We start from the raw sequence: 21953 nt of genomic DNA, 5'->3' as shown, positions 1-21953 counted from the left end.
TTTTTACGTACTTAAAATTTCTTGTTTATTATATTTATATAAAATATTTATATAAAAAAAAACTACATACGCAAAACTTTTTTTTCCTTCTTTTTGTAAAGACTTATTGATACCCCCTCGTACTAGTGCTGGGCCAATGATCACGGTCCATGTGAACGGGCGTGTGGCTCCTGACACCACAATCATGGTCAGGTCGTAAGATGGACGTACGACCGCCACGATGGGAGGCGTAACCATCATCGCCTCCCAGGGAATCAGCGCCCAGCAGTCCCCTCGGTCTGCTGAACAGACCACACCGAATCGGGAGGCTGCTCAATTCCGATCTCAGCTGAGGGGCTGCTACATATGTGGGAAGCTTGGAGTGACCAACTTCCAGCGGTGCCCGAAGAAGGCTACACACTGGCGCTACCTGAAACATCGAGCGCCAGGTGTAGCCAAGAAATAATGTATGCCCTGGAGAGCTAATAAAGTAGCCCTACATAAAGAAGGGAAGTTTCAAATTCATTTGGTTCCTTTTCTTCTTTTCTTTTCAGGTTCCTGATAACGGCGAATCGCGGGTATTCGTCCTGACCGGGTAGTCATGACTTGGAGGGGGCTGCAACGGTAGTCGATTTGATTAATCGATCCGTTCGCGGTTCGTCTACTCGCGATATTAGTTCGAAGGACTAAGAGAGAGAGAGAGAGAGAGCGCGCGAGGTTTTCAAAATAGGCAGTAAAGCCTCAGCTGCTTTCGCGATAGTATCGCCGTGATTAGTTTTACCACCGTTCTTTGTAAAATAGAAAGTTTCCTGGTTTTTAAATTTTTGCGAGTGCAGATAAGTAGCTAAGAAACAGCAGCAGTAGCAGCATCTAAAGCAGCAGCAGGCAGCAGCAGAATTTTGGAGCGAGGCAGCGCAACTGATATTCTAGGACCATCGACCGTTGATTCTCAACAACAATTATGGCTGATCACCTTAATTGCACCGCAGGGTAGGTGCACCTTCATTTATTATTACGCGACAAAATACTTTCGAAAATATTTTGTCAACCGCAAGCGTAAATTTTTGCGCTCTTAAATGTCATGTTTTTCCAAGTATAATGACAATTTGTCGAGAGACGAAGCCATAAGTGGGAATGAATTAACGAATCGTAGATTAATGTCATTACCTTCTACATATTTAGTTAAAGATATATATTTTTCCTTTATTTGAGGAAGAAAGCTCCCTCGACCAGGGAACTCATTCGCAATTTCTTTAATGAATAGGTATGCATCGTATCCGCTGAGATTATCAAAAAATAAGGGTATAGTACTTGATTCTTGATAAGCAATGTTACATGTGCTATGAGCAGGTTCTCGATACTTCCCCGTAAAGTAACAATGAATGCGAACTTTTGTATCCTTTTCGGGATTTTTACATATGTGGCATTCTATAGCATGAAGAAAGCTAAATGTCTTATGAAAAGTTAAATTTTTCATGCAGATTTTTGTGTAACTTATGCATAGCTAATTATACAAATTATGTACAAACCACTTAGCTGGACTAATATCATTGATAGCTTTCTGTCTGTAGCTTCGGTAATATGAATTAGAGTCGTCATAGCTACAGATCACAAAAAACTCAACATTGTACGGTTTATAATATTGATAGACGCGTTCATCATTAGACACCAGCTTTTCAAATTATCAAATTGTAAAAATTTGTCTTTCTCATCAGGAAAAACAATTTCACACATATTCACATTTTTACAATAAATATCGTGTATTTTCAATTTTTCTTCAGTCAGAAATATAGAGCAGACAACGATCATAAATACATGACTTACATCTCTTAGATAACAATTATCGGTACATCAGTCAAGACAAGTCTTTATACATTGTGTACTTTATAAGGCATATAAGGATGTTGTATTTGATTTTCATTTTTGACACCATTTATATCGATGAAATAATTCATCACTAAAAGAAGGTTCACGTGCTTTTCCTTTTTTGCAGTGATCAAATGTCGATGTAAAACTTCGTAAATGTTATTTTTCAAATTTTGAAAATTCACATTTACCGAAACATCATTTACATTTTCAAATTTAACAACTTACTTCAAATCTACGGAAAATATAAGATTCTTAAAAATATACTTATGCTGATACATAGTATATGCGCTGATCTGATTTTGATTCTTCGTAACCGAATATTATGCTGAGAGCATTAAAATTTAAAATATTCATCATCATCATAGTTATGCACATTTAGACAGACTCTCCTTTTTCTGATAGGTTCTCGGAACTTAATGTGAGAACCAGCCCTCATAAGATTGTATTTACTAATATTGAATTTAGTATAATGCGCAAAACCACCCTGAATCTTGCTCTTGGAATTCTTCCATACTATTCCATATAATAGGCATTCTCAATATACCATTCGTTTATATTCATAGTTATGTATATCGGCATTATCTTAATGTAGAAATCCTTTACATCGAGTGTTTCCTTGTCGTTCTTTGTAACTGCATACTCAGTGTCTAATATAATATTCACGTTTATAGAATTATGTGGCTTGAAGACTTTATCGATTTGAGCATGAAACAGTTGTTTGACATGTCTCAAAGTCATATCTAAGTACTTTAGATTAGCAATTACACCAGTCTTTATTCTATCTTTGAAAACACTGTTAATACCACGTCAACGAACTGTTGCATCTTCAGCTACATTTAACATTGTACGCGAAGCATTGGATAGTTCGACACCAGTACCAACCACACTCAGAGGTTCGTGTACCGATAATGATGATGATGGTCAATGGCATTTGAAAAAGCAAGACTTCTAGTTTATGATAGGTTCTAAAGTTTTTTGAGCAAAAAAAAACTTTTGTGCTAAATAACCTCACAAATAGGCAAAAAACGCTTTTTTTACATTTTAGGTTAGCATACTTCCAAAACCAGATCTAAACGAAAGATATGTACTCAGAGTACGCAAAACTTTTGGAATTATACTTATACTCTGATTCCTAGGTCAGAGAATGATCTAATTTTGTCTGCTTATATTATTTAAAACTTACAATGCTCTTGCTTATTATGGATTTTGGTTGACACTTAAATTTTGTTCGCGTAACAAGTAGTCGAATCAATCAATATCAGTCAGTAAACTAACAATCGTGAATGTAATAGAATTTAAACTCCTAAACAGTAAGCGCGCAGCACAATACGTACGACTAGACAATAACCCACAGGACATGAAATATCTCTGAAATATTTTATGTCCGTGACAAAACCGTTCTAAAAGGTTTCAAGAAATATTTCAAAAATATTTCTATCAGTTTCTGAAATATTTCAGACATATTTTGGAAATATATCGTGCATTGTGGAACGAACATAAAAATATTTCTAACATATTTTAATGAAATCTTTTAAAATATTTCAGCAGATTAATGTATGTGAGCATCTATGTGAAGTAGATTAGACCCTTTTAAAGGCACTATTAAAGTGATCTTGATTGCTCGTAGTTTGTGTTGATATCATGTCTTATTGGCGATCGTGGTTGGCTTCCCAAGGTCGCAAGGTTTGCCTGGAATATAAACAAAATTTACATATCTTATGACCCTATCACGTAAGAGTTGGTCACAGTATTGAGCTAGACAAGACGCTTTTGAGAAATTAGCGGTGATTAACAGCAAACTTTAGAGTGAACTAACCACTTGTTACGACATATATTTATTCAAAATCAAAAATTAATTTTATTTATATATGCATTTACTGAGAAATATTGCGAATAAATAACCTTAAAAAATTTTGTGTAATATTTGTACAAGTATATAAGAATTTCTTATTATTTATTTTCCATGATAATTTCCACCCACATTAATACTTCAAATGTACTTATATATAATTGTTTATAACTGTTTTATTTTATTGTTTGGGATGACGGTGGCTCAGTGGGTAAGAAACTAGGCTTTTGTGCAAGAGGTCATGGGTTTGAGCCCAGGACATGTGAAGATTTTTAGAAATGAAATATTTATATATTTGTTACCGTAATTCCGGTGGTGTGAATTTCACCTTAAAACTGTAAGTCCAGTCATGATAGGTGTAAAATTTTTTCCTCTTACACCATGTTCAAAAAAAGATGTGAGCGATGGATCTATATACTCATGACTATTGGGAACCAAGTCTGATGCATAAAGGTATCTAGTGTACCCCTGCAGTGAGTGACTTAGACGTAGTTCTTGAAGTCACAATAAGAATAACAATGTTGGAGTCACTAATTAAGCTTGATAATTTTTATTTCAATATATTTTCGCCTAATTTCATAACTATATTTACTTATGGCTCTTATGGTTAGTGATTCATTGTTTACATTACGATTTAATATATATTCAAACTGTTATGCCAAAATTCTTAGCATTTACCGCCGACTCGTCATTCTTTGAAAAATCTTGTTCTGACTCTTAAAAGCTTTTTCCTTCATTGGAAATTATTCGTACAAGTCCAGAAATATATATATTGTAACGGGGTCCTTACCGTTTAATTAATTTTTATTAAGGCGATCGCGTAAATACGCTCGTAATCACCTATATCAGACAGGGAAGACGGAGAGCAAGGGGAAACAGGTGTCAGTCAACCAATTAACTACGAATACAAAGAGAACGCTCCGAAATTACTTGTTAATATCATGTACGAGAACTCTTTATTATCTTTTAAATTCTACATTAGAATCGGCCCGCGTGTTTATTTTTACATCGGCGCTCGCTCGACAACAACATGCAGTGTCGGGACGCTCGCTGCTCTTTGTCCGTAGAGCTATTACATGCACACTTCGAGCGCGGGGAAATAATTATTACGCATGCAATCGCGATCGTGAGATTAAGCTGGCCAGCTTACCTTTATTCTACAGACGCACGAAGACAAAAAGGAACAATTTGCACTGCGGGAAAGTCTGTCTGTTCTTTTGTCGCGGGTCGCGAATTCGCGCGCACGTGGTTTCGCCCTCGATGGCGAAACCTCACACACACACTCTTTCGATGTCGCAGGTACGATGGCCTTCAGCTGGCTCAGGTCAGCTCTGGTTCGGACACTTCTATTGTAGAGTTCTTTCTGGTGGCTCGCGTATCGGTAACCGGCGTTGTAATTACGGGCGAGCGTGATGATGGTTAGTCCCTCACTGGTTCGATCTACTCGTGTGCCGAATTCCGTCGTTACATTTTTCGTCCACCGGTAAGTGCTGCCCCCGCAGGCAGCCACTAGGTTAGGCAATTAGGGCTAATTTGACGTTTACCGTCACAGCCCCCTTCCAGTCTGGACCTACAGGGTCCTCGACGATGATCATATTAGCGCTGTCTCTTCCGAGGTAGAGAGGAGAAAGGATAATAAAGGGTCGTAGTCCACGTGATATTTCAAGAAAGTTTTTATTTGGAGAGAGCGTGCGCGCGACCCTGCCCACGGGGGAAGGGAACGATCACCTGGCTGGTCTCGTTTGCTCTTGTTGGCCATCCTCGTTTAATGCAGGGCGGCCGCGTGCCTCCCACCCCAGTCTCTGTTGGACCAGGTCGGCATGTTGTCGCACACGGGGGCAGCGGTCTGTGCGGGTCACCCCGGGGTAATGACACACGTTGCACCCTTCCCACTGGGCGCGGGAGAGGGTGCCCCGTGGGAGGCCTCGCTCTTTGGGGGTCAGCGGCAACCCGTCTCACCGGTTCGGGGCGAACCACAACGGCCTTTCGACCGTGGGGCCCTCACCCGTGGATCCTACCACGAGGTTAATGTGTATGGGTCCCGTTGCCTGACCCCCTTTGCTGCCGTCCACATTAACCACCAGGTTCACCCCGCACGTCCGTGGGCCCTCGTGCGTCTTGGCTTCCGACCCGGTGTCCGGAGCCGCTGGTCTGGCTCCGATGATTGGAGACTGGGGGGAGGCCTACAGGTGTATCACTCGCCGGGCCCTCGAGGGCCTGGCGGTGACGGCGCTGGACCTCTTTTAGCGCCAACGCGAACTAGCGTCGGCGGGACACCACCTTGTCCCAATGGTCCATCTCATCGGGGCGTTGTCCCGCAGCCGAGTACGCGTCTTACTCCGCGTACACGGCTCGTTGGAGGGCGTTGAGAGTCGTCCAGACTTGCTCGACCTCCCTCAACCCCTCCACTATCTCCTCCCAGGTTCGGCTGCCAAGCGAGGGTGCCTGGCTGGTGAACCTGGGGCGCCAGGTCGCGTCGGCGAAGCCCCCCCTCCGTTTGGATGCCGACGGAGGTTGGTGGGGGCTTCAGCGGGATGGCTTCCGCTGGGGGCCCAGATAGCGGCGCGGTATCACCACGCGCGATGCCGGGTGTCGTTGACGCGCGATGCCGGGTGTCGTTGACGCGCGCGTGGTGGTCTCCTCCGTGGGGAGCTCCTCAATAAGCACGGATGACGAGCTCTCGTGAGCTCGCACCCGCGCTTGCTCCTCCTCCTCCTTCCGGGTGCTGAGGAGGTACAGAGCGGCATGCACCACTCCTTCCACGGCGGGGCCCAAATCTAATCCAATGAGGGCGGCCGCCGCTTGCTCAAATTGCTCGAGCGTGATCTGCATCCTGCAACAATCCCGCACATCAGTATCCAGAATATTTTTCTCGAGTATCGAAGGTGGGCGCCTGTCCGGCTGCCCAGGGCTTTCGCCGCCGGGGTAGAAGGCGGGGTCCTTGGCGTCGGTCTCCCAGGTCCTTCGTTCACTGGGCCTCATGCATCCACGGTTGGCGTTCTCGGTGGTCTAACCCTCTTCCTTTTTCCGACGATGGGAGGAGGGGTTCGTGTAGGCTGTCGATGCTGTGTAGTGTCTGTGGTTAGCGCGTACTTGCGACGTCTCCCTCGTGGGCGCTTCATCGCGTTAGTAGAAGAGGTGTTTAGTGGGACTTGGTCGGGGAGATTGGGACGGGTGTGACGCTGTGAGCTCGGAGTTGTCGCGTCATTATTCCGGAGAATGTTGTCCGCAATGTCGGCGCGCCCGTTTTCGCGAATCGTCGTATTGCTCGCATTAGGCGGGTCGCTTATCGCCTTGGTTCCCTCGGTGGTAGAGGTCTCGTCGTCATCTCGCCGTCATGTCCCATCTTCCGGTAAGTCGTCATCTTGCCCATAGTAGGGTTTGAGGTCCTTGGCGTGTATTAACTCCGTGACCTCTTTATGTTGATTGGCAAGGCGATACGAGTTGGCACCGAGTACCTTTATGATAATAAAGGGGACTATGAACTTGGGTGCTAACTTCGCGGAAATGCCCTGCGCTGCGCAGGACAGCACGCGATTCTTCTTCCACATCCAGTCCCCTTCCTTAAACCTGTGAGCCCTGCGCTTGGCGTTGTAATACCTTGCCTGTCTCAGAGACTCATCCGAAGCGCTCTCGTGAGCTTGCTGAATAGCGGAACGGTTATTCTGCATATGCTCGTTTCATTGCCCGATTCGAATCAAACTCTCCTCTCGCGCGACAAGCTCGTCCGTTCGTCTTCGAAGAGTATTTGGGGCTTCTGGTTGCCGGCCATAGTTGAGCATGGCAGGACTGATTCCCGTGGTACTATGGACGGCCTTGTTCAACGCGAACATGAGTTCGGGCAGCGCTCGGTCCCATTCCCTGTGATTCCCTCGCAGGTACGAGGTTATCATCGTTTTCAAGGTACGGTTAACCCTTTCCGTAGGGTTAGCTTGCGGGGTGTAGGTTGGGATAAAGGTCAGTTTTATCCCCTGATCTCTCAGGTACCCGTCTACCAGCTGGTTTCGGAACTCGGTGTCATTATCGGACAAGAAGATCTTCGGCGTACCGAAGCGCAGGATTACCCGCTCCCGGAGTTCCGTCACTACGTATGGGTATACACTCGACCCATCGTGTGAATACGTCGATGAATACCAGAACTTATTCATGCCCTCGAGGGCTCTTTGGAAAGGGTCCGGCGATGTCGCCCGCGACCACTTGTCAAGGCGTAGACAACGTTCGATTCTGCATGAGCCCGCGCGGCAGTCGCTGCTCAACCTTGTACTGTTGGGAGACCTGGCACTTTTGGACGTATCCCTTAACGTCCGCGTACATTCCCGGCCAATAATAGGACTGGGCGATGCGGGCGAAGGTCTTCTCGCGTCCCAAGTGTCCTGCAGTCTCAAGGTCGTGGCTCTCGAACAATACCGCCTTGTGTTCCTCCAGAGGCACGACAAGTTTCCATACGTCCTCGTATCCGTCTTCTTCTTGGTGGTCGTAGTTTGGCTTTAGGTGATACATCACCCGGCCAACTACCTTCCAATCGGGGTAATCTTCTGGGTGGCTCTCGACGCGCCGGAATTGTTCCGCGTACCAGACACCGTCCCTTGACTTCGGTTGGTCCATTGCACCAATGCCTGCGTGGGCTCAAAAGCGCGATAATGCGTTAGGCAACACATTGTCTGCCCCCTTTCGATATTCGATCTCGAAAGTATGGCCTTGGAGTTGCAAGGCCCATCGGGCTAGACGTCCAATCGGGTTTTTCAGGTTATATAGCCATTTTAGACTATTGTGGTCCGTTACCACCCTGAACCGGTACGCCTCTATGTATGGGCGGAATTTTTGGATGGCCCACATGACCGCCAAGCACTCGCACTTAGTGGCTGAGTAGTTTTGCTCCGCCGGGTCAAGGACTCTGCTAGCGTACTCGATGATCCGGTCTCCGTCTCCTACTCTTTGTATCAGGACGGCACCGACTCTCGTAGCGTTAGCATCTGTCTCCAGCACGTACTGCCCGATGGGTTCCGGTAATCCGAGGCATGGTGCGGATAACATGAGTGCCTTAAGTTTAACGAAGGCTTGTTCTTGGTCCTCTCCCCACACATATTCGCTCTTTTTCCCCGTCAACCTCATTAACGGTTGAGCGTGTGTGGCGAAGTCACTCAAGAATCGGCGATACCATGAAGCAACCCCCAGGAATGTGCGCAGCTGTTGCACGTTTCCTGGCCGTGGGTACTCCACGATAGAGCGTACCTTTTCAGGGTCTGGCCTGATACCCTCGCGGTTGATCAACAAGCCCAGGTACTTGGCCTCAGGCTTGCAGAAGACACTCTTCTCTTGATTAATCGAGAGGCCAGCTCTGCATAACCTTTCCAATACGGTTTTTATGTGTCGTATGTGATTGTCGAATTTGGACGATACTACTATGATATCGTCCAAATAGGCGAAGGCGAATTCGCCTAGCTCGGGGCCGATCACGCTATCGATCAACTGTTGGAAGGTGGCGCCGGCGTACGAGAGGCCGAACGGCATTCGTACGAACTAGAAATGCCCCAATCAGGTTACGGTAAAGGCCGTGATTGGTCGAGATTCGGTCTTGAGTGGAATTTGGTGATATGCGCTACTGAGGTCGAGCGTTGAGATATAGCGTGCGTTTCGCAAACGCCTCAGTATATCTTGCATAAACAGTAGGGAATACGCATTTGGCTCGGTGACCTTGTTGACCTTTCTGAAGTCAATACAAAATCGATAAGAGCCGTCCTTCTTGCGTATCATAACCACTGGGCTCGACCAGCCACTGTTCGCTGGTTCGATCACCCCTAGGGCCAACATCTCCCTTACCAGTCTATGCATCTCTTGCTCGACCTTGTGCGATATCGGGTAGTAACGCTGTTTGATTGGCTTCGTATCACCGACCCGAAACTCGTGCTCAATGTCTGCCGCACATCCCAAGCCCACAGGAACTTGCTTGTGATTCCTTGAACAGCAACGTGTTATCGTCGGGGTCAAGTACCGCTCTGAACAATCTGATAAAGTTCACTCCTAGAATACATTCTTCGACGAGGGTTGGGAGGATAGCTACCCTCGTCGGCATTGTCATCTCCCCCACGGTGAACGGTAACCAGGCGTGACCAACGATCGTCAACTTCCGACCATCAGGTAGCCCTGCTGTACCCGCGTGGGTAGTATCCAATCTGACGCCTAGCACAGACGGTATCTGCAGAGCATTGCTACCCATCGCCGTGGTGGAAGCTCCAGGATCATAGAGAGCCCGTAAGCGGAAATCTCCTATTCTCACCGGTAACCACCAGCGCGTTTCCTGTTCCGGGGAATATTGGGAAACAGTTTCGGCGACTCCACGGCTCTGCTCCTCGCATATCATAGCGCTAGTCACTGTGCTCTCATAGGATAAAGCGACGTCACTTGCCATTCGAACTACCTGGTTCGAACAACCGGAGTTTCCATAGGGTTTCCCTTTGACGGTTTATCTGCCGCTACCCGCGCCCCCGAGGGCGTGTGCGAACCATTCGCCACCACCTTGGCCTATCTGGGGTCTTGGGCTTTACTATCGTCATTACCCTTGCTCTCCGCGTTCGCTCTACCGCCATGTTCGTCATCGACGTTACCAGGAGAGACCTCGCTCTCATCGCTCAACACGCTCGCTATCAATGGCGCGGACCGTGTTGACGAAAGCCGCGAGATCTCGTTAACGGGGTTTGGTTTGGGGGACGAAGGAGTGGGTCACCCCCACCTAACCACTCCTTTGCTCGTTTCCCTTGTTACATTGGGGACAGTACTTCCTGCTGTACCCCAGTAGACCACACTTGACGCATTTGAGTGGTTTGGTGAAATCCCTGTCTCGTCTGCGAGGGGTCTCCGGCTTCTTGGCTCGGTCTTCGGAGGTCAGGTGTTTGCAGGCGTGACTATTCTTCATCCCCTCCGATATCTCCTTGAGAGATAGCAGCACTTGGCTCATTATATCGGTGGATGTGGCCTTCCTCTCGCCGTCGATCGCCTTCAGGCTCGGGTTAGGTGCCGCCCCCGAGGGCGTCGGCGTGTAGACGACCTGGTGCGTTACCTTCTCGAGTACGTTCTCCATGCGGTCCAATCTGTCGCTGACCTCCGGCTTGTCGCCGGACATGGCCGCCACCTTGCCCTTACGGCCCTTTTTCGCATCGGCGCGAGGGTGGTACGCTAACTCCGGGTACAGAGTCGACTGAGGGTCTGGTACTACCCGTTCTACCCTTCGCTGATGCCAGTTATTCTGGGCCGCCGTGGCCAGGGCGTTCAGGGTCTGTATGGAGTCTACTTCGGACCTCCGTATTTGACCCTGAATATCTAGGAGAAGGTTGGCGTGCAGCAGGTCCAGTTGACTATCGTACGTGATCTTGGGATTCAGCCGATTCATCAGGCCCATCATATTGGCGAGATAGACGTTCACTGGCTCGTCTGGGCCCTGTTATCGGCTCTGAACCTCTTTCATTAAACGCTGCTGTTGCTGCACTCCTGGTGCCAAACCACTTTCTCGCGTCTGCCTCAAAAGCTGCGTAGAAGAGCCATTCCTCCCTCATCGCCTCGTACCAGACGAGGGCAGGACCGACGAGTAGCTCGAATACGGCTAGGAGCATCTCGTCTTCCGTGAGTCCTGCGCTACTCCGCGAGCTGTCCAGTCTTGACAGGAAGATGTCGATGCTCGCATTGCCCTCTCCGGAGAACCTGAGTTTCCATCAACAAGCGACCAACGTCCCTTGTTGTCGACCACGGGTTAGATGTCTGTTGGGATGACCACGTGCTCGGCGGGTGGTTGTCCACTTCAGCATTAACTCCACTGAGTTGATGCTGTTCACCCTCTCCGAAAGGGAGCGTCCGGCGGGGGGTCCTGCCGGTGGCCCCCATGGGCCTCTGTCCGGGTCCAGCTGGAGTGCTCTGGGGTAGCCTGGTGTCGTAGTGGTACGTGAAGGTGTCCTGGAATGCTACGCTCCTACGCGTGTTTTCCTGTTGCCGCGCTTCGCTGGAACTATTCGCATTGTCTTGCCGTATATTTCTGTTTTCGGCGTTTTCCAATGCGTTCATTCTGGCGGACACGTCGTCCAGTTGGTCCTTTACGTTGCTGCAGTTGTTGTAAATCTGGTCTAACTCTTTTGTTAGACTCGACACATTTACTCTCCGTGAGTCTAGCAGCTTCAATTTCTTCTCATTTTCTCTGGACCGGAAAATGAGGTCTTGTACTATCACCGCGAATGCCGGCGGGAGTTGAAACTGGCTGCCATCATCAGCCGTTATAGTAATATAATTATTACTGTTTGTGTTCTCTCCGCTGTCCAGGACATTCGCGATGTTTATCGCGGTTTTCTGCACTCGCGATATTACCTCCGCACTCTGTATTAACTGGGCTAGCGGATGTTTCCCCTCTTGCTCGGATGCTGTATATTCCGCGCATAGGGATATTATTAAGTCCGATCGTAAGGCTGCCCTTTTTGCTGGATTGCTGGGTCGGTTGTTGACTTCCGCGAAATCCGTCGCGAAGTAGTCTCCGAGCAACCAGCTTTGCAGGCGGCCAGCTCTCGAGAGCTTGGTCCCGCTTGTTTTGAGCTCCAGGTGTTCGAGGTACTCATTGATTTCCTCCTCCTGAAGCGTCAACACCCATTTTTCTATATCTGTCTGAGTGCGATCCATTTTCCTCTGTTAGTTGTCTTGCGGCTGATTTTACGCAAAATTTATACGTTTGTAAAGCGTGGTGAAAGTGCAGTACTAAAAATCGGACGTAAGTAAAAAATTTTGTTAGCCGATACTAGGCTTGTCAAGGGCGTTTAATACTTTGTAGCGTAAGCCGCTAACTCGAGCGCCAGAGCGACCGATCCCGCTGGTAGCGCTCGTGAGCCATGTGTTCGGTTGGGAGCGGGCTCGCGAGACCGTCGGAGGAGGGTGTTGCTTGCGCGCGTTTGCCGACGGCTCGATCGGTTTCGAATACTTTTCGATCAGCACTCGGCGGGCACGGACCTTCTCTGGATCCGGTGCCGTTTTCCTTTCGTCGGAGGAACACTTTCTTTGTGGGACGATCTCAACATCGAGTGGCCCGTCCTGCCGGGAAGACCGTTCTTTCTTCCGACCGACACATGGCTTGCTTTTGCAATCGCATCACTGGAATCATCCGATAGGAGTAATCACTGGAGCTCGGGTGATGATTTTTTTGGACAGATATTCATCTCCTGGATATCCACGTCGGCATGGTGCGTTTCGAAGAATGAGGCGAGATCACGTTCCGTCATTGCTGTCATGTAAGTGAGAGTGTGAACCGAGAAAATTGACGACATAGCGAGTAAGTTCAATATAGAGACTCATGCGAATAAAAGAAGTCGAATTATAACGAATAATTTAATGTACGAAATGAATTGGATTTATAGACTCTTGCGATTGGAGATAAATTCCATTTGTAGATATATATATATATAAAGGCGATTTTGAAAGTGTAAATAGTATCCATCGAGTCTGCGCGAATACGCGTATTTAAATTAAGGTAACGGCGATGTTTAGACTGTAACGGTCGCACAGAATAAACAAACCTTGGTATAATAAATTTGAATAAGATGACAACGCATTGAAAATGACCTCGCATATTCCGAATTGTTTCACATGTTGTCCTTTCCTATCTACTCATACGAAATCATATTTACATTTTTAAATGATTTTCGAGTCCATGGCTGGATTTGAGAAATCACAATTATAAATTGGCGCCTAACTAAGTGGATAATTGAATATTTGTTATTCAATTATTTGAACTCTGCATACATGTATGAGTGATAGAGGGGGAATATATATAACAAAGTCCGGCCGACCATCGAAACAAAAAATAGACAACCTCCATTACTCCCGTGGTAGAACAACCGTTAAACGCAATACTAATACAACAAATATGGTTTTTTCTCGCGACGAGCATGATGCACAGCCAAGTGGACGACACAACGATCCGCTTAACATAGAACAACTACAGCAGCTTGCTGAACAACAAAGGCAAGAATTAGAGGAACGGGATTTACAACTTCAAGAAATGAGAGCAGCTCTTCAAGGGCAAGGCGATATGCAGGAGATGAGACAGCAACTCGAAGCTCGAGAGGCCGAAATTCGCAGGCGGGAGGAAGCCCAAGCGAGCGCTACAAGTTTGCATCGGAATGACGGCCGCGATAGTGGACAACAAGCACCATTGCTGCGGGAAAAAGATTATACGGCGGAGATTTGCACGATTATGGGTAACGTTACGAGTATGCATATCGATGTTAAAATGCCGGAATGCCATGACGAGAATACGTCAAACCCTTTACAGTTTCTTGACGACTTTGAAAGATTTTGTTCGATTAAAAGTATTAAAAACGAAGATTGGTTGAGAATTTTGAATATAGCTTTGAACGGTAAGGCTAGACATTGGTACGAGTTGCAGGCCCCTTTCATGAACTTTGATCAATTTAAAGAAAACTTTCAAAACGAATTTTATAGTTTAGCGATTCAGATTAATTTCAAAGATAAATGGTCAAATAGAAAGTTCAACAACAGTGAGGATAAAAATTTACAAACATACTATTATAATCAAATGAAACAAGCCAATTATTTGAGACCTGCAATTACACAATATGAAAAAAATTTAACAATAATTAAATAATTTCCTCTCTCTGCGAGGAAGAGCTTAGCCCTTATAGATTATAATAAGTCAAATGATATAATTAAAGCAATAATTAGTCTTGATGGCCTGTATAGTGAAAAGTCCAAAGCTTATGAATACGAGAACTGTTATAATAAAGTAAATTCAAATAACTTCGGTTACCACAATTCAAAATATAATAATCCAAACTATAAAAATAAAAATTATAATGATCAACAGAATGTACAAATTAGCCAATTCAAAATTCAAAGTAAACATCACACGTCTAATTATCGTGGCAAGGGGAACTTTTATAAGTTTAGGGGACGCGGAATGGCACACGGCACATTTACTCAAAATTTCCAGAAACATAATAATTTAGAAAACAATCAGCCTCGGTGTTCACAGCAGTTCCCAAGATTGGAGCCCGATACACGCTTTCCCCCACCCGCGATGAGTAACGTTAGTACTTGCGCCGATGTAAACACGCAGCATCAGCAAAGTCATTTAAACGAAAGATAGGCGGGTTGAGTTGTGGTCCGTCAGCGCGTCAATATCATGACGACGTAGTAAATGAACTATCGAAGGAGATAAATAATGAGGACCGCGAACTTGAGAAAAATTTATTAAAGAGAATCCCACCATCACCTCATTTATTACGTACTATAGATAATAAACAAATTTGGTCACTGGTTGATACGGGTAGCCAAATAAGTGCAATTTCAGATGAATTTTATAATGAGATAAAGAATTCTCAAAGTCTATTAGAATTACCAGTCACAAATATGGTCGTGTCGGTAGCCATTGGAAAAAAACCAACTACAATAAAAAAACAAACCATGTTAAAAATAAGTATAGATGGAGAAACTTTTGAATTAATTTTTTCGGTGGTGCCATCTCTAACAAGTAAATTAATTTTGGGAAACGATTTTCATCTGAGGATTGGATTGATTATCAATTATTGGCATAGAATAATACAAATAAAAAACAGAATAATAAAAGCCTCATCGATATTGTTCGAACCGGGCTCCTCGGAGAGATTGGTCTTAACAGAAACAAAAGACAAAACATGCATATATATATTAACGTCAAATCGAAATATGATCGAAAATGACATTATCGATGCGTTCGAGACTGAACCACAATTACAAAAAATTCAAGAAGATAATGAAAAAATCTTTTACAAAGAATGTAGTATTGATATGATTGAAGATATAAGAAAAGAAATATCCGAAGGTAATGTAATGTCAAGTATAGATGATTACATGGATGATCTTGATAATTTATTAAATAAGGGTACAGTTAATGCATGTATAGCGAAGAACATAAGTGATATTGATTTCGCTGATGAGTTTGATTTAATCGCGAGAAATCTCACAATGATTGATGAGGGAAAAAAGAATATTTTCATGAAGATGATTATACAATTTAAAAAACTATTCTCAGACAAACCTGGATGCGTGAACAATTATACTCATAGGCTCCGCTTAAAGTCTACAAATCCAAAAATAAATCAATCATATCCCGTGCCATACGCGTTGCGTAACGAAGTAGAGATGTGTTTGGAGAAAATGTGTCAAGCAGGAATCATTGAACCAGCTATAAGTCAGTACTGTAATCCCCTTCGAATTGTACGTAAAAGCGACGGTGCGATACGGGTGTGTCTCGATGCAAGAAACCTAAACAAATATTTGGAAGAGGACCACGAAGCACCACCAATAATAACAGACATAATGCAAGTGTTTTTCAAATGTAAATATTTCTCGAAGATAGACATGACGATGGGCTACTGGCAAATTTTACTTGATAAAGAATCACGACCACTGACTGCATTCGTCTTTAAGGGTCGAATGTATCAATTCATACGTGTACCTTTCGGTATAAGCACAGCAAGTAGTGCTTTCATTCGAGCTTTTACAATGGCGTTATCGAGCCAGGCTCCCATCATGAACATTTCCGAGAAACAACCAGAGGGAGAAAGCAATAATGACAAAGAAAATAATCAAGTCATTGTTCCAAACGGAATAAATTTACAAAAATACTCAGCAACTTATGTCGATGATTGCGCAATTGGTACTCAAACATTCGAAGAACATATTTTGGTTTTGCAAGTCATTTTCTCAAAATTGATGGCAAATGGTCTCACAATAAATTTACAAAAATGCAAATTTTTATTAGATAAAATAAAATTCCTTGGATTTATCGTGTCATATAACGGGATAATTCCTGACCCAGAACGTGTCGCGATAATAACTAACTTTGAAAATCCTAAAAACAAACAACAATTACAGCACATACTTGGAGTATGTAATTATTACCGACGTTTCGCAATAAAACACAACAATTTTATATCACCGTTTCGAGATTTATTAAAAGATAATTCAGAATGGTTATGGACCGAACAACATACTCGCGCCTTTGACGCATTAAAGCGGAATTTTACTCATACTGTTTGCTTGAGTCATGTTATTCCGAATATCCCATTTAAAGTTCAAACAGATGCAAGCAATAGTGGTATAGCAGGTATTTTATATCAAATAGACGAAAATAAGGAACATGGTATAATTTCTCTTGCCAGTAGATGTTTAACACAAACTGAAACAAAATATACAACGACAGAATTAGAGCTTCTAAGCATCGTGTATAGTATTGCGAAATTCAGAGAGTTTTTAGTGGGCCGGACTTTTGAAATCGTAACGGATCATAAAGCGTTAACATTTTTGAATTCGACCGTATTTCACAATTCACGGCTGGTAAGATGGTCTCTGTATTTACAACAATATTCATACACCGTAGTACACTGTAGAGGCAAGGACAACACAGTGGCTGATTTTTTGAGTCGTAATCCCGAAAGTAAATTCAAGGAATATACACAGGAAACTCTCATGATTTCATCCCTTTATAATTATAGTTTATCAGTGATAAAGAGTGACGAATTATCTTCATTGATAATAATGGCATTGTTTAATGCAGATACCTCATTAAAACAAATCATGAAGAATATAGCAGAAAAGCAAAACCAAGACCTAGCTTGCCAAAATTTTCTTAAACAATTAAATAATAAAAATAGAAAACACGAACATTTACAGGTTTATGAGAATGTATTATTCATGAAAGAGCATAAATCGAAAACATGGCGTAACGTAATACCAAAGGAAATAAAAGACGAAATAGTGAGACTCACCCATTTTCAAATAGGTCACCCTGGAGTATTCAAAACAGTGTCATATTTAAAAAGATACTATTATTGGCGTACTATGACGAAAGACGTAAAGACACATGTGTTAAGGTGCGACCTTTACCAGCGCGTTAAATATCTCACGATCGCGATGGAGGGGCCATATCAGCTCGTCAGGGCCGAAAAGCCATCAGATCTGGTGATGGTTGATTTTTATGGCCCTCTCCCTCGCGGTCGGGGGGGAGTGGAGTACATATTCGTGGTCTTGGACGCATTTTTGAGGTTAATTCGTCTTTACCCCATGAGGAAAGCCACGACAGACGCCGCACTTAGGAGACTTATCGAAGAATACATTCCGGAATGCGGAAAATTCGAGAGAATTTTGAGTGACAACGGTAGTCAATTTACGTCCAATAAGTGGAAAATCGAATTAGAAAAGCTCGGAATAAAAGTTGTATATAGTTCAGTCAGACATCCCCAATCCAATCCCACCGAACGGGTAATGAGAGAAATAGGCCGATTTTTCAGAACATATTGCGAAAATAAACATACCTCCTGGCCATTATATTTATCTAAAATGCAGGAACTATTCAATATAACGACTCATCATAATACAGGCTGTGCACCTAATGAATTGCATTTTGGACAAAAAATTCAAGATAAAATAACTACGTTTTTAAATTTTCCACAATCAAATCCCATTAACCATAAATACCTTATAACTTTTGCAAAGAAAAACATTGAAAAAAGTCATGCGGCTCGTACCAAGCATCAAAAGCCATCCAGGGTTGTGATAAAAGAAGGAGACTTAATACTTTTGAGAGTAAGACATTTGTCTAACGCATTGGATAAAGTTACCAAGAAGTTTTTCCACTTGTTCGAAGGGCCTTTCAAAGTCGCGAGGGACCTCGGTCGCAATGCTTACGTTTTAGTTGATCCGGACGATCATAGTGTTGAGAGGGGCGTCTATAATCGTGCAAATCTAAGAAAATATTATAAGGCTTAGTTTAAAGCGTTTCTTAGTTTAAAGCATTTTGGTGTTAGTAAAAGTAAGAGTGATCCTTCAGGAAGGGTGTGTTTCAATTTGAAATTGAAGTAATACCAAGCGGAATTTGAAGGACGCGCGTGTAAGGCATGGACATACTTAATTTGTGTGAGAATTAGTGTAGATTGTAAGCGAATCGAAGAATTTAGATGCACCTATATGTATAAAGCGAACCTATATGTATAAAGCGAAGGAAGATCTGCAAATTAATTGAATTGTTAAATGTAAGTAAGCGTAAAATGCGAGTGTGAGTGTGTTTGATTGCGTGAGGCGGTGCGATCTACGTGATTTTGGCATGGTGCGAATGGTTTGTGTGGGCGTGCGTATCGGGTGTTCCGATTAGTGTGACTCGGAGAATGTGCGAGGTCGCGGCCTCCGTTTCGGTGTGTATGGTTGTTTGGTGTTCTGGGAATGATTGCGGATTTCCAGCTGGGTTTTTTGTTTTTGAGCGGTTGAGCCCAACCACTAAAAAGGGGAGAGAGTTGTAACGTGTGCCGCTAACTCGAGCGCCAGAGCGACCGATCCCGCTGGTAGCGCTCGTGAGCCATGTGTTCGGTTGGGAGCGGGCTCGCGAGGCCGTCGGAGGGGGGTGTTGCTTGCGCGCGTTTGACGACGGCTCGATCGGTTTCGAATACTTTTCGATCAGCACTCGGCGGGCACGGACCTTCTCTGGATCCGGTGCCGTTTTCCTTTCGTCGGAGGAACACTTTCTTTGTGGGACGATCTCAACATCGAGTGGCCCGTCCTGCCGGGAAGACCGTTCTTTCTTCCGACCGACACATGGCTTGCTTTTGTAATCGCATCACTGGAATCATCCGATAGGAGTAATCACTGGATCTCGGGTGATAATCTTTTTGGACAGATATTCATCTCCTGAATATCCACGTCGGCATGGTGAATTTCGAAGAATGAGGCGAGATCACGTTCCGTCATTGCTGTCATGTAAGTGAGAGTGTGAACCGAGAAAATTGACGACATAGCGAGTAAGTTCAATATAGAGACTCATGCGAATAAAAGAAGTCGAATTATAACGAATAATTTAACGTACGAAATGAATTGGATTTATAGACTCTTGCGATTGGAGATAAATTCCATTTGTAGATATATATATAAAGGCGATTTTGAAAGTGTAAATAGTATCCATCGAGTCTGCGCGAATACGCGTATTGAAATTGAGGTAACGGCGATGTTTAGACTGTAACGGTCGCACAGAATAAACAAACCTTGGTATAATAAATGTGAATAAGATGACAACGTATTGAAAATGACCTCGCATATTCCGAATTGTTTCACATGTTGTCCTTTCCTATCTACTCATACGAAATCATATTTACATTTTTAAATGATTTTCGAGTCCATGGTTGGATTTGAGAAATCACAATTATAACTTTATCTGCCGAAAGACTCTTCGCTCGTTATTACGCAATATAATGATCCTGCCTATCAGACGCACTAACTGTTTGTTAGCCGGCTGTTTTGGTTAGTATCTAAAATATTTTAACGAGCGTTGCGCGTAGTCACCAATAGTCGCAGCTAATAATATTAAAAAACATTTACTTTAAGACAACACGACATCAAATAAAATTATCAAATTGGATTAATTTCGTTTGAAAGTTGCCCGTGTTAGTTCCCCGAGCTAACGGGTACAATATTATTGATTTGCGGCAACTTTCAAAATTTACTGGTGTTTACGCTTCTAAGAGTCGTTCGGTTGCACTCGCACGCGCTTACAGTTATTATTTACGATTTTACGCCGCGGCGGGCCTTCACAAGCTAACTAACAGGCTATGTTTACTATTTTGGCTCTCAATATCAAGTGTGCACAACAACACTTGATTGCCACCTAAGTCGCTGGTTGACTGAGCGCAAGGTCACTATTGAGAACCGGTGTTTTGAACAATCAGAAACACCGTAGGTTCTTTTACGTTGGGCGCCATGTAACGAGGTGCTTAACGTTTAATTAATTTTTAGTAAGGCGATCACGTAAATACGCTCGTAATCACCTATATCAGACTGGGAAGTCGGAGAGCAAGGGGAAACAGGAGTCAGTCAACCAACTAACTACGAATACAAAGAGAACGCTCCGAAATTACTTGTTAATATGATTCGTACATGAACGAGAACTCTTTATTATCTTTTAAATGCTACATTAGAGTCGGCCCGCGTGTTTATTTTTACATCGGCGCTCGCTCGACAACAACATGCAGTGTCGGGACGCTCGCTGCTCTTTGTCCGTAGAGCTATTACATACACGCTTCGAGCGCGAGGCAATAATTATTACGCATGCAATCGCGATCGCGAGATTAAGCTGGCCAGCTTACCTTTATTCTATAGACGCACGAAGACAAAAAGGAACAATTTGCACTGCGGGAAAGTCTGTCTGTTCTTTTGTCGCGGGTCGCGAATTCGCGCGCACGTGGTTTCGCCCTCGATGGCGAAACCTCACACACACACTCTTTCGATGTCGCAGGTACGATGGCCTTCAGCTGGCTCAGGTCAGCTCTGGTTCGGACACTTCTATTGTAGAGTTCTTTCTGGTGGCTCGCTTATCGGTAACTGGCGTCGTAATTACGGGCGAGCGTGATGATGGTTAGTCCCTCACTGGTTCGATTTCAATCGCGCGCGTTCCGTCTGCTCGCGTGCCGAATTCCGTTGTTATATTTTTCGTCCACCGGTAAGTGCTGCCCCCGCAGGCAGCCACTAGGTTAGGCAATTAGCGCTAATTTGACTTTTACCGTCACAATATATATATAGTATAAGTCATGTATTGAATATGAAAAATTGATTGATTTATTTTATTTATATATTATCTCCTGATTTCTATATTAGTTTAATACTTTTTTCAGGCTTTATATCATCCACGTAGCATCTGTATATATCTTTTATTTCACCGTTATTTACGCTGTATTAACAAATTCAAAAACAGTAAGAGATGCTTTAAACTGTATTATGTATGCAGCCAAATCTCTTTGCAACAAGTTTTATGAATTTCCATAAAAATAAGGACAAGTCTTGTGAAAAGAAGATTCTGTATTGTACGATAATACTAACAAGTATCAATGGTATATAACTTGTATTATAAAAAAATTGACAAAAACATTCATCATATTTTGAATAAAATTTTATTTGTTATTGTGGTCTTTTTATTATTTTATTTTATATATATATATATACTTCTCTAAAAGATCAATTCAATTTTCAAATAAAAGTTAACCAAAAAACGTTCTATACCTACAAAAAAACAAAATAAAGCAGAAAAAATAAGCTTACCCTTGAATAAAGTAATTAAAATAGGCTTGAAGGTCAAGCTCAAATTCAAATTCAAGGTCACTGTTGAATAGCTAGGGAAAAATCCTATCACATTTGTTTGAAACATTTTTTCCGAAAATGCCGAGTTATCATACTATTCTAGATCGTTACA

At 43.7% G+C, this 21953-nt stretch overlaps 1 protein-coding gene across 1 annotated transcript in view; it reads left to right on the top strand.

The window, feature by feature from the left end:
- LOC131669338 (putative fatty acyl-CoA reductase CG5065) overlaps positions 1-21529 on the top strand; it is a 759403-nt gene extending 737874 nt beyond the window's left edge. Inside the window, exon 9 of the mRNA XM_058944149.1 lies at positions 21379-21529. Within this exon, the coding sequence (XP_058800132.1) occupies positions 21379-21529 (151 nt within the window). The remainder of the gene's footprint in view (positions 1-21378) is intronic.
- The last annotated feature ends 424 nt before the right edge of the window (positions 21530-21953 follow it).

This window comes from Phymastichus coffea, unplaced genomic scaffold (assembly GCF_024137745.1).
Source record: "Phymastichus coffea isolate CEN01 unplaced genomic scaffold, Cenicafe_Pcof_1.1 PCOF00007, whole genome shotgun sequence".
Classification (NCBI taxonomy): domain Eukaryota; kingdom Metazoa; phylum Arthropoda; class Insecta; order Hymenoptera; family Eulophidae; genus Phymastichus; species Phymastichus coffea.
Note: the sequence above shows the minus strand (reverse complement) of the source record. Positions and strands in the feature narration are given on the sequence as shown.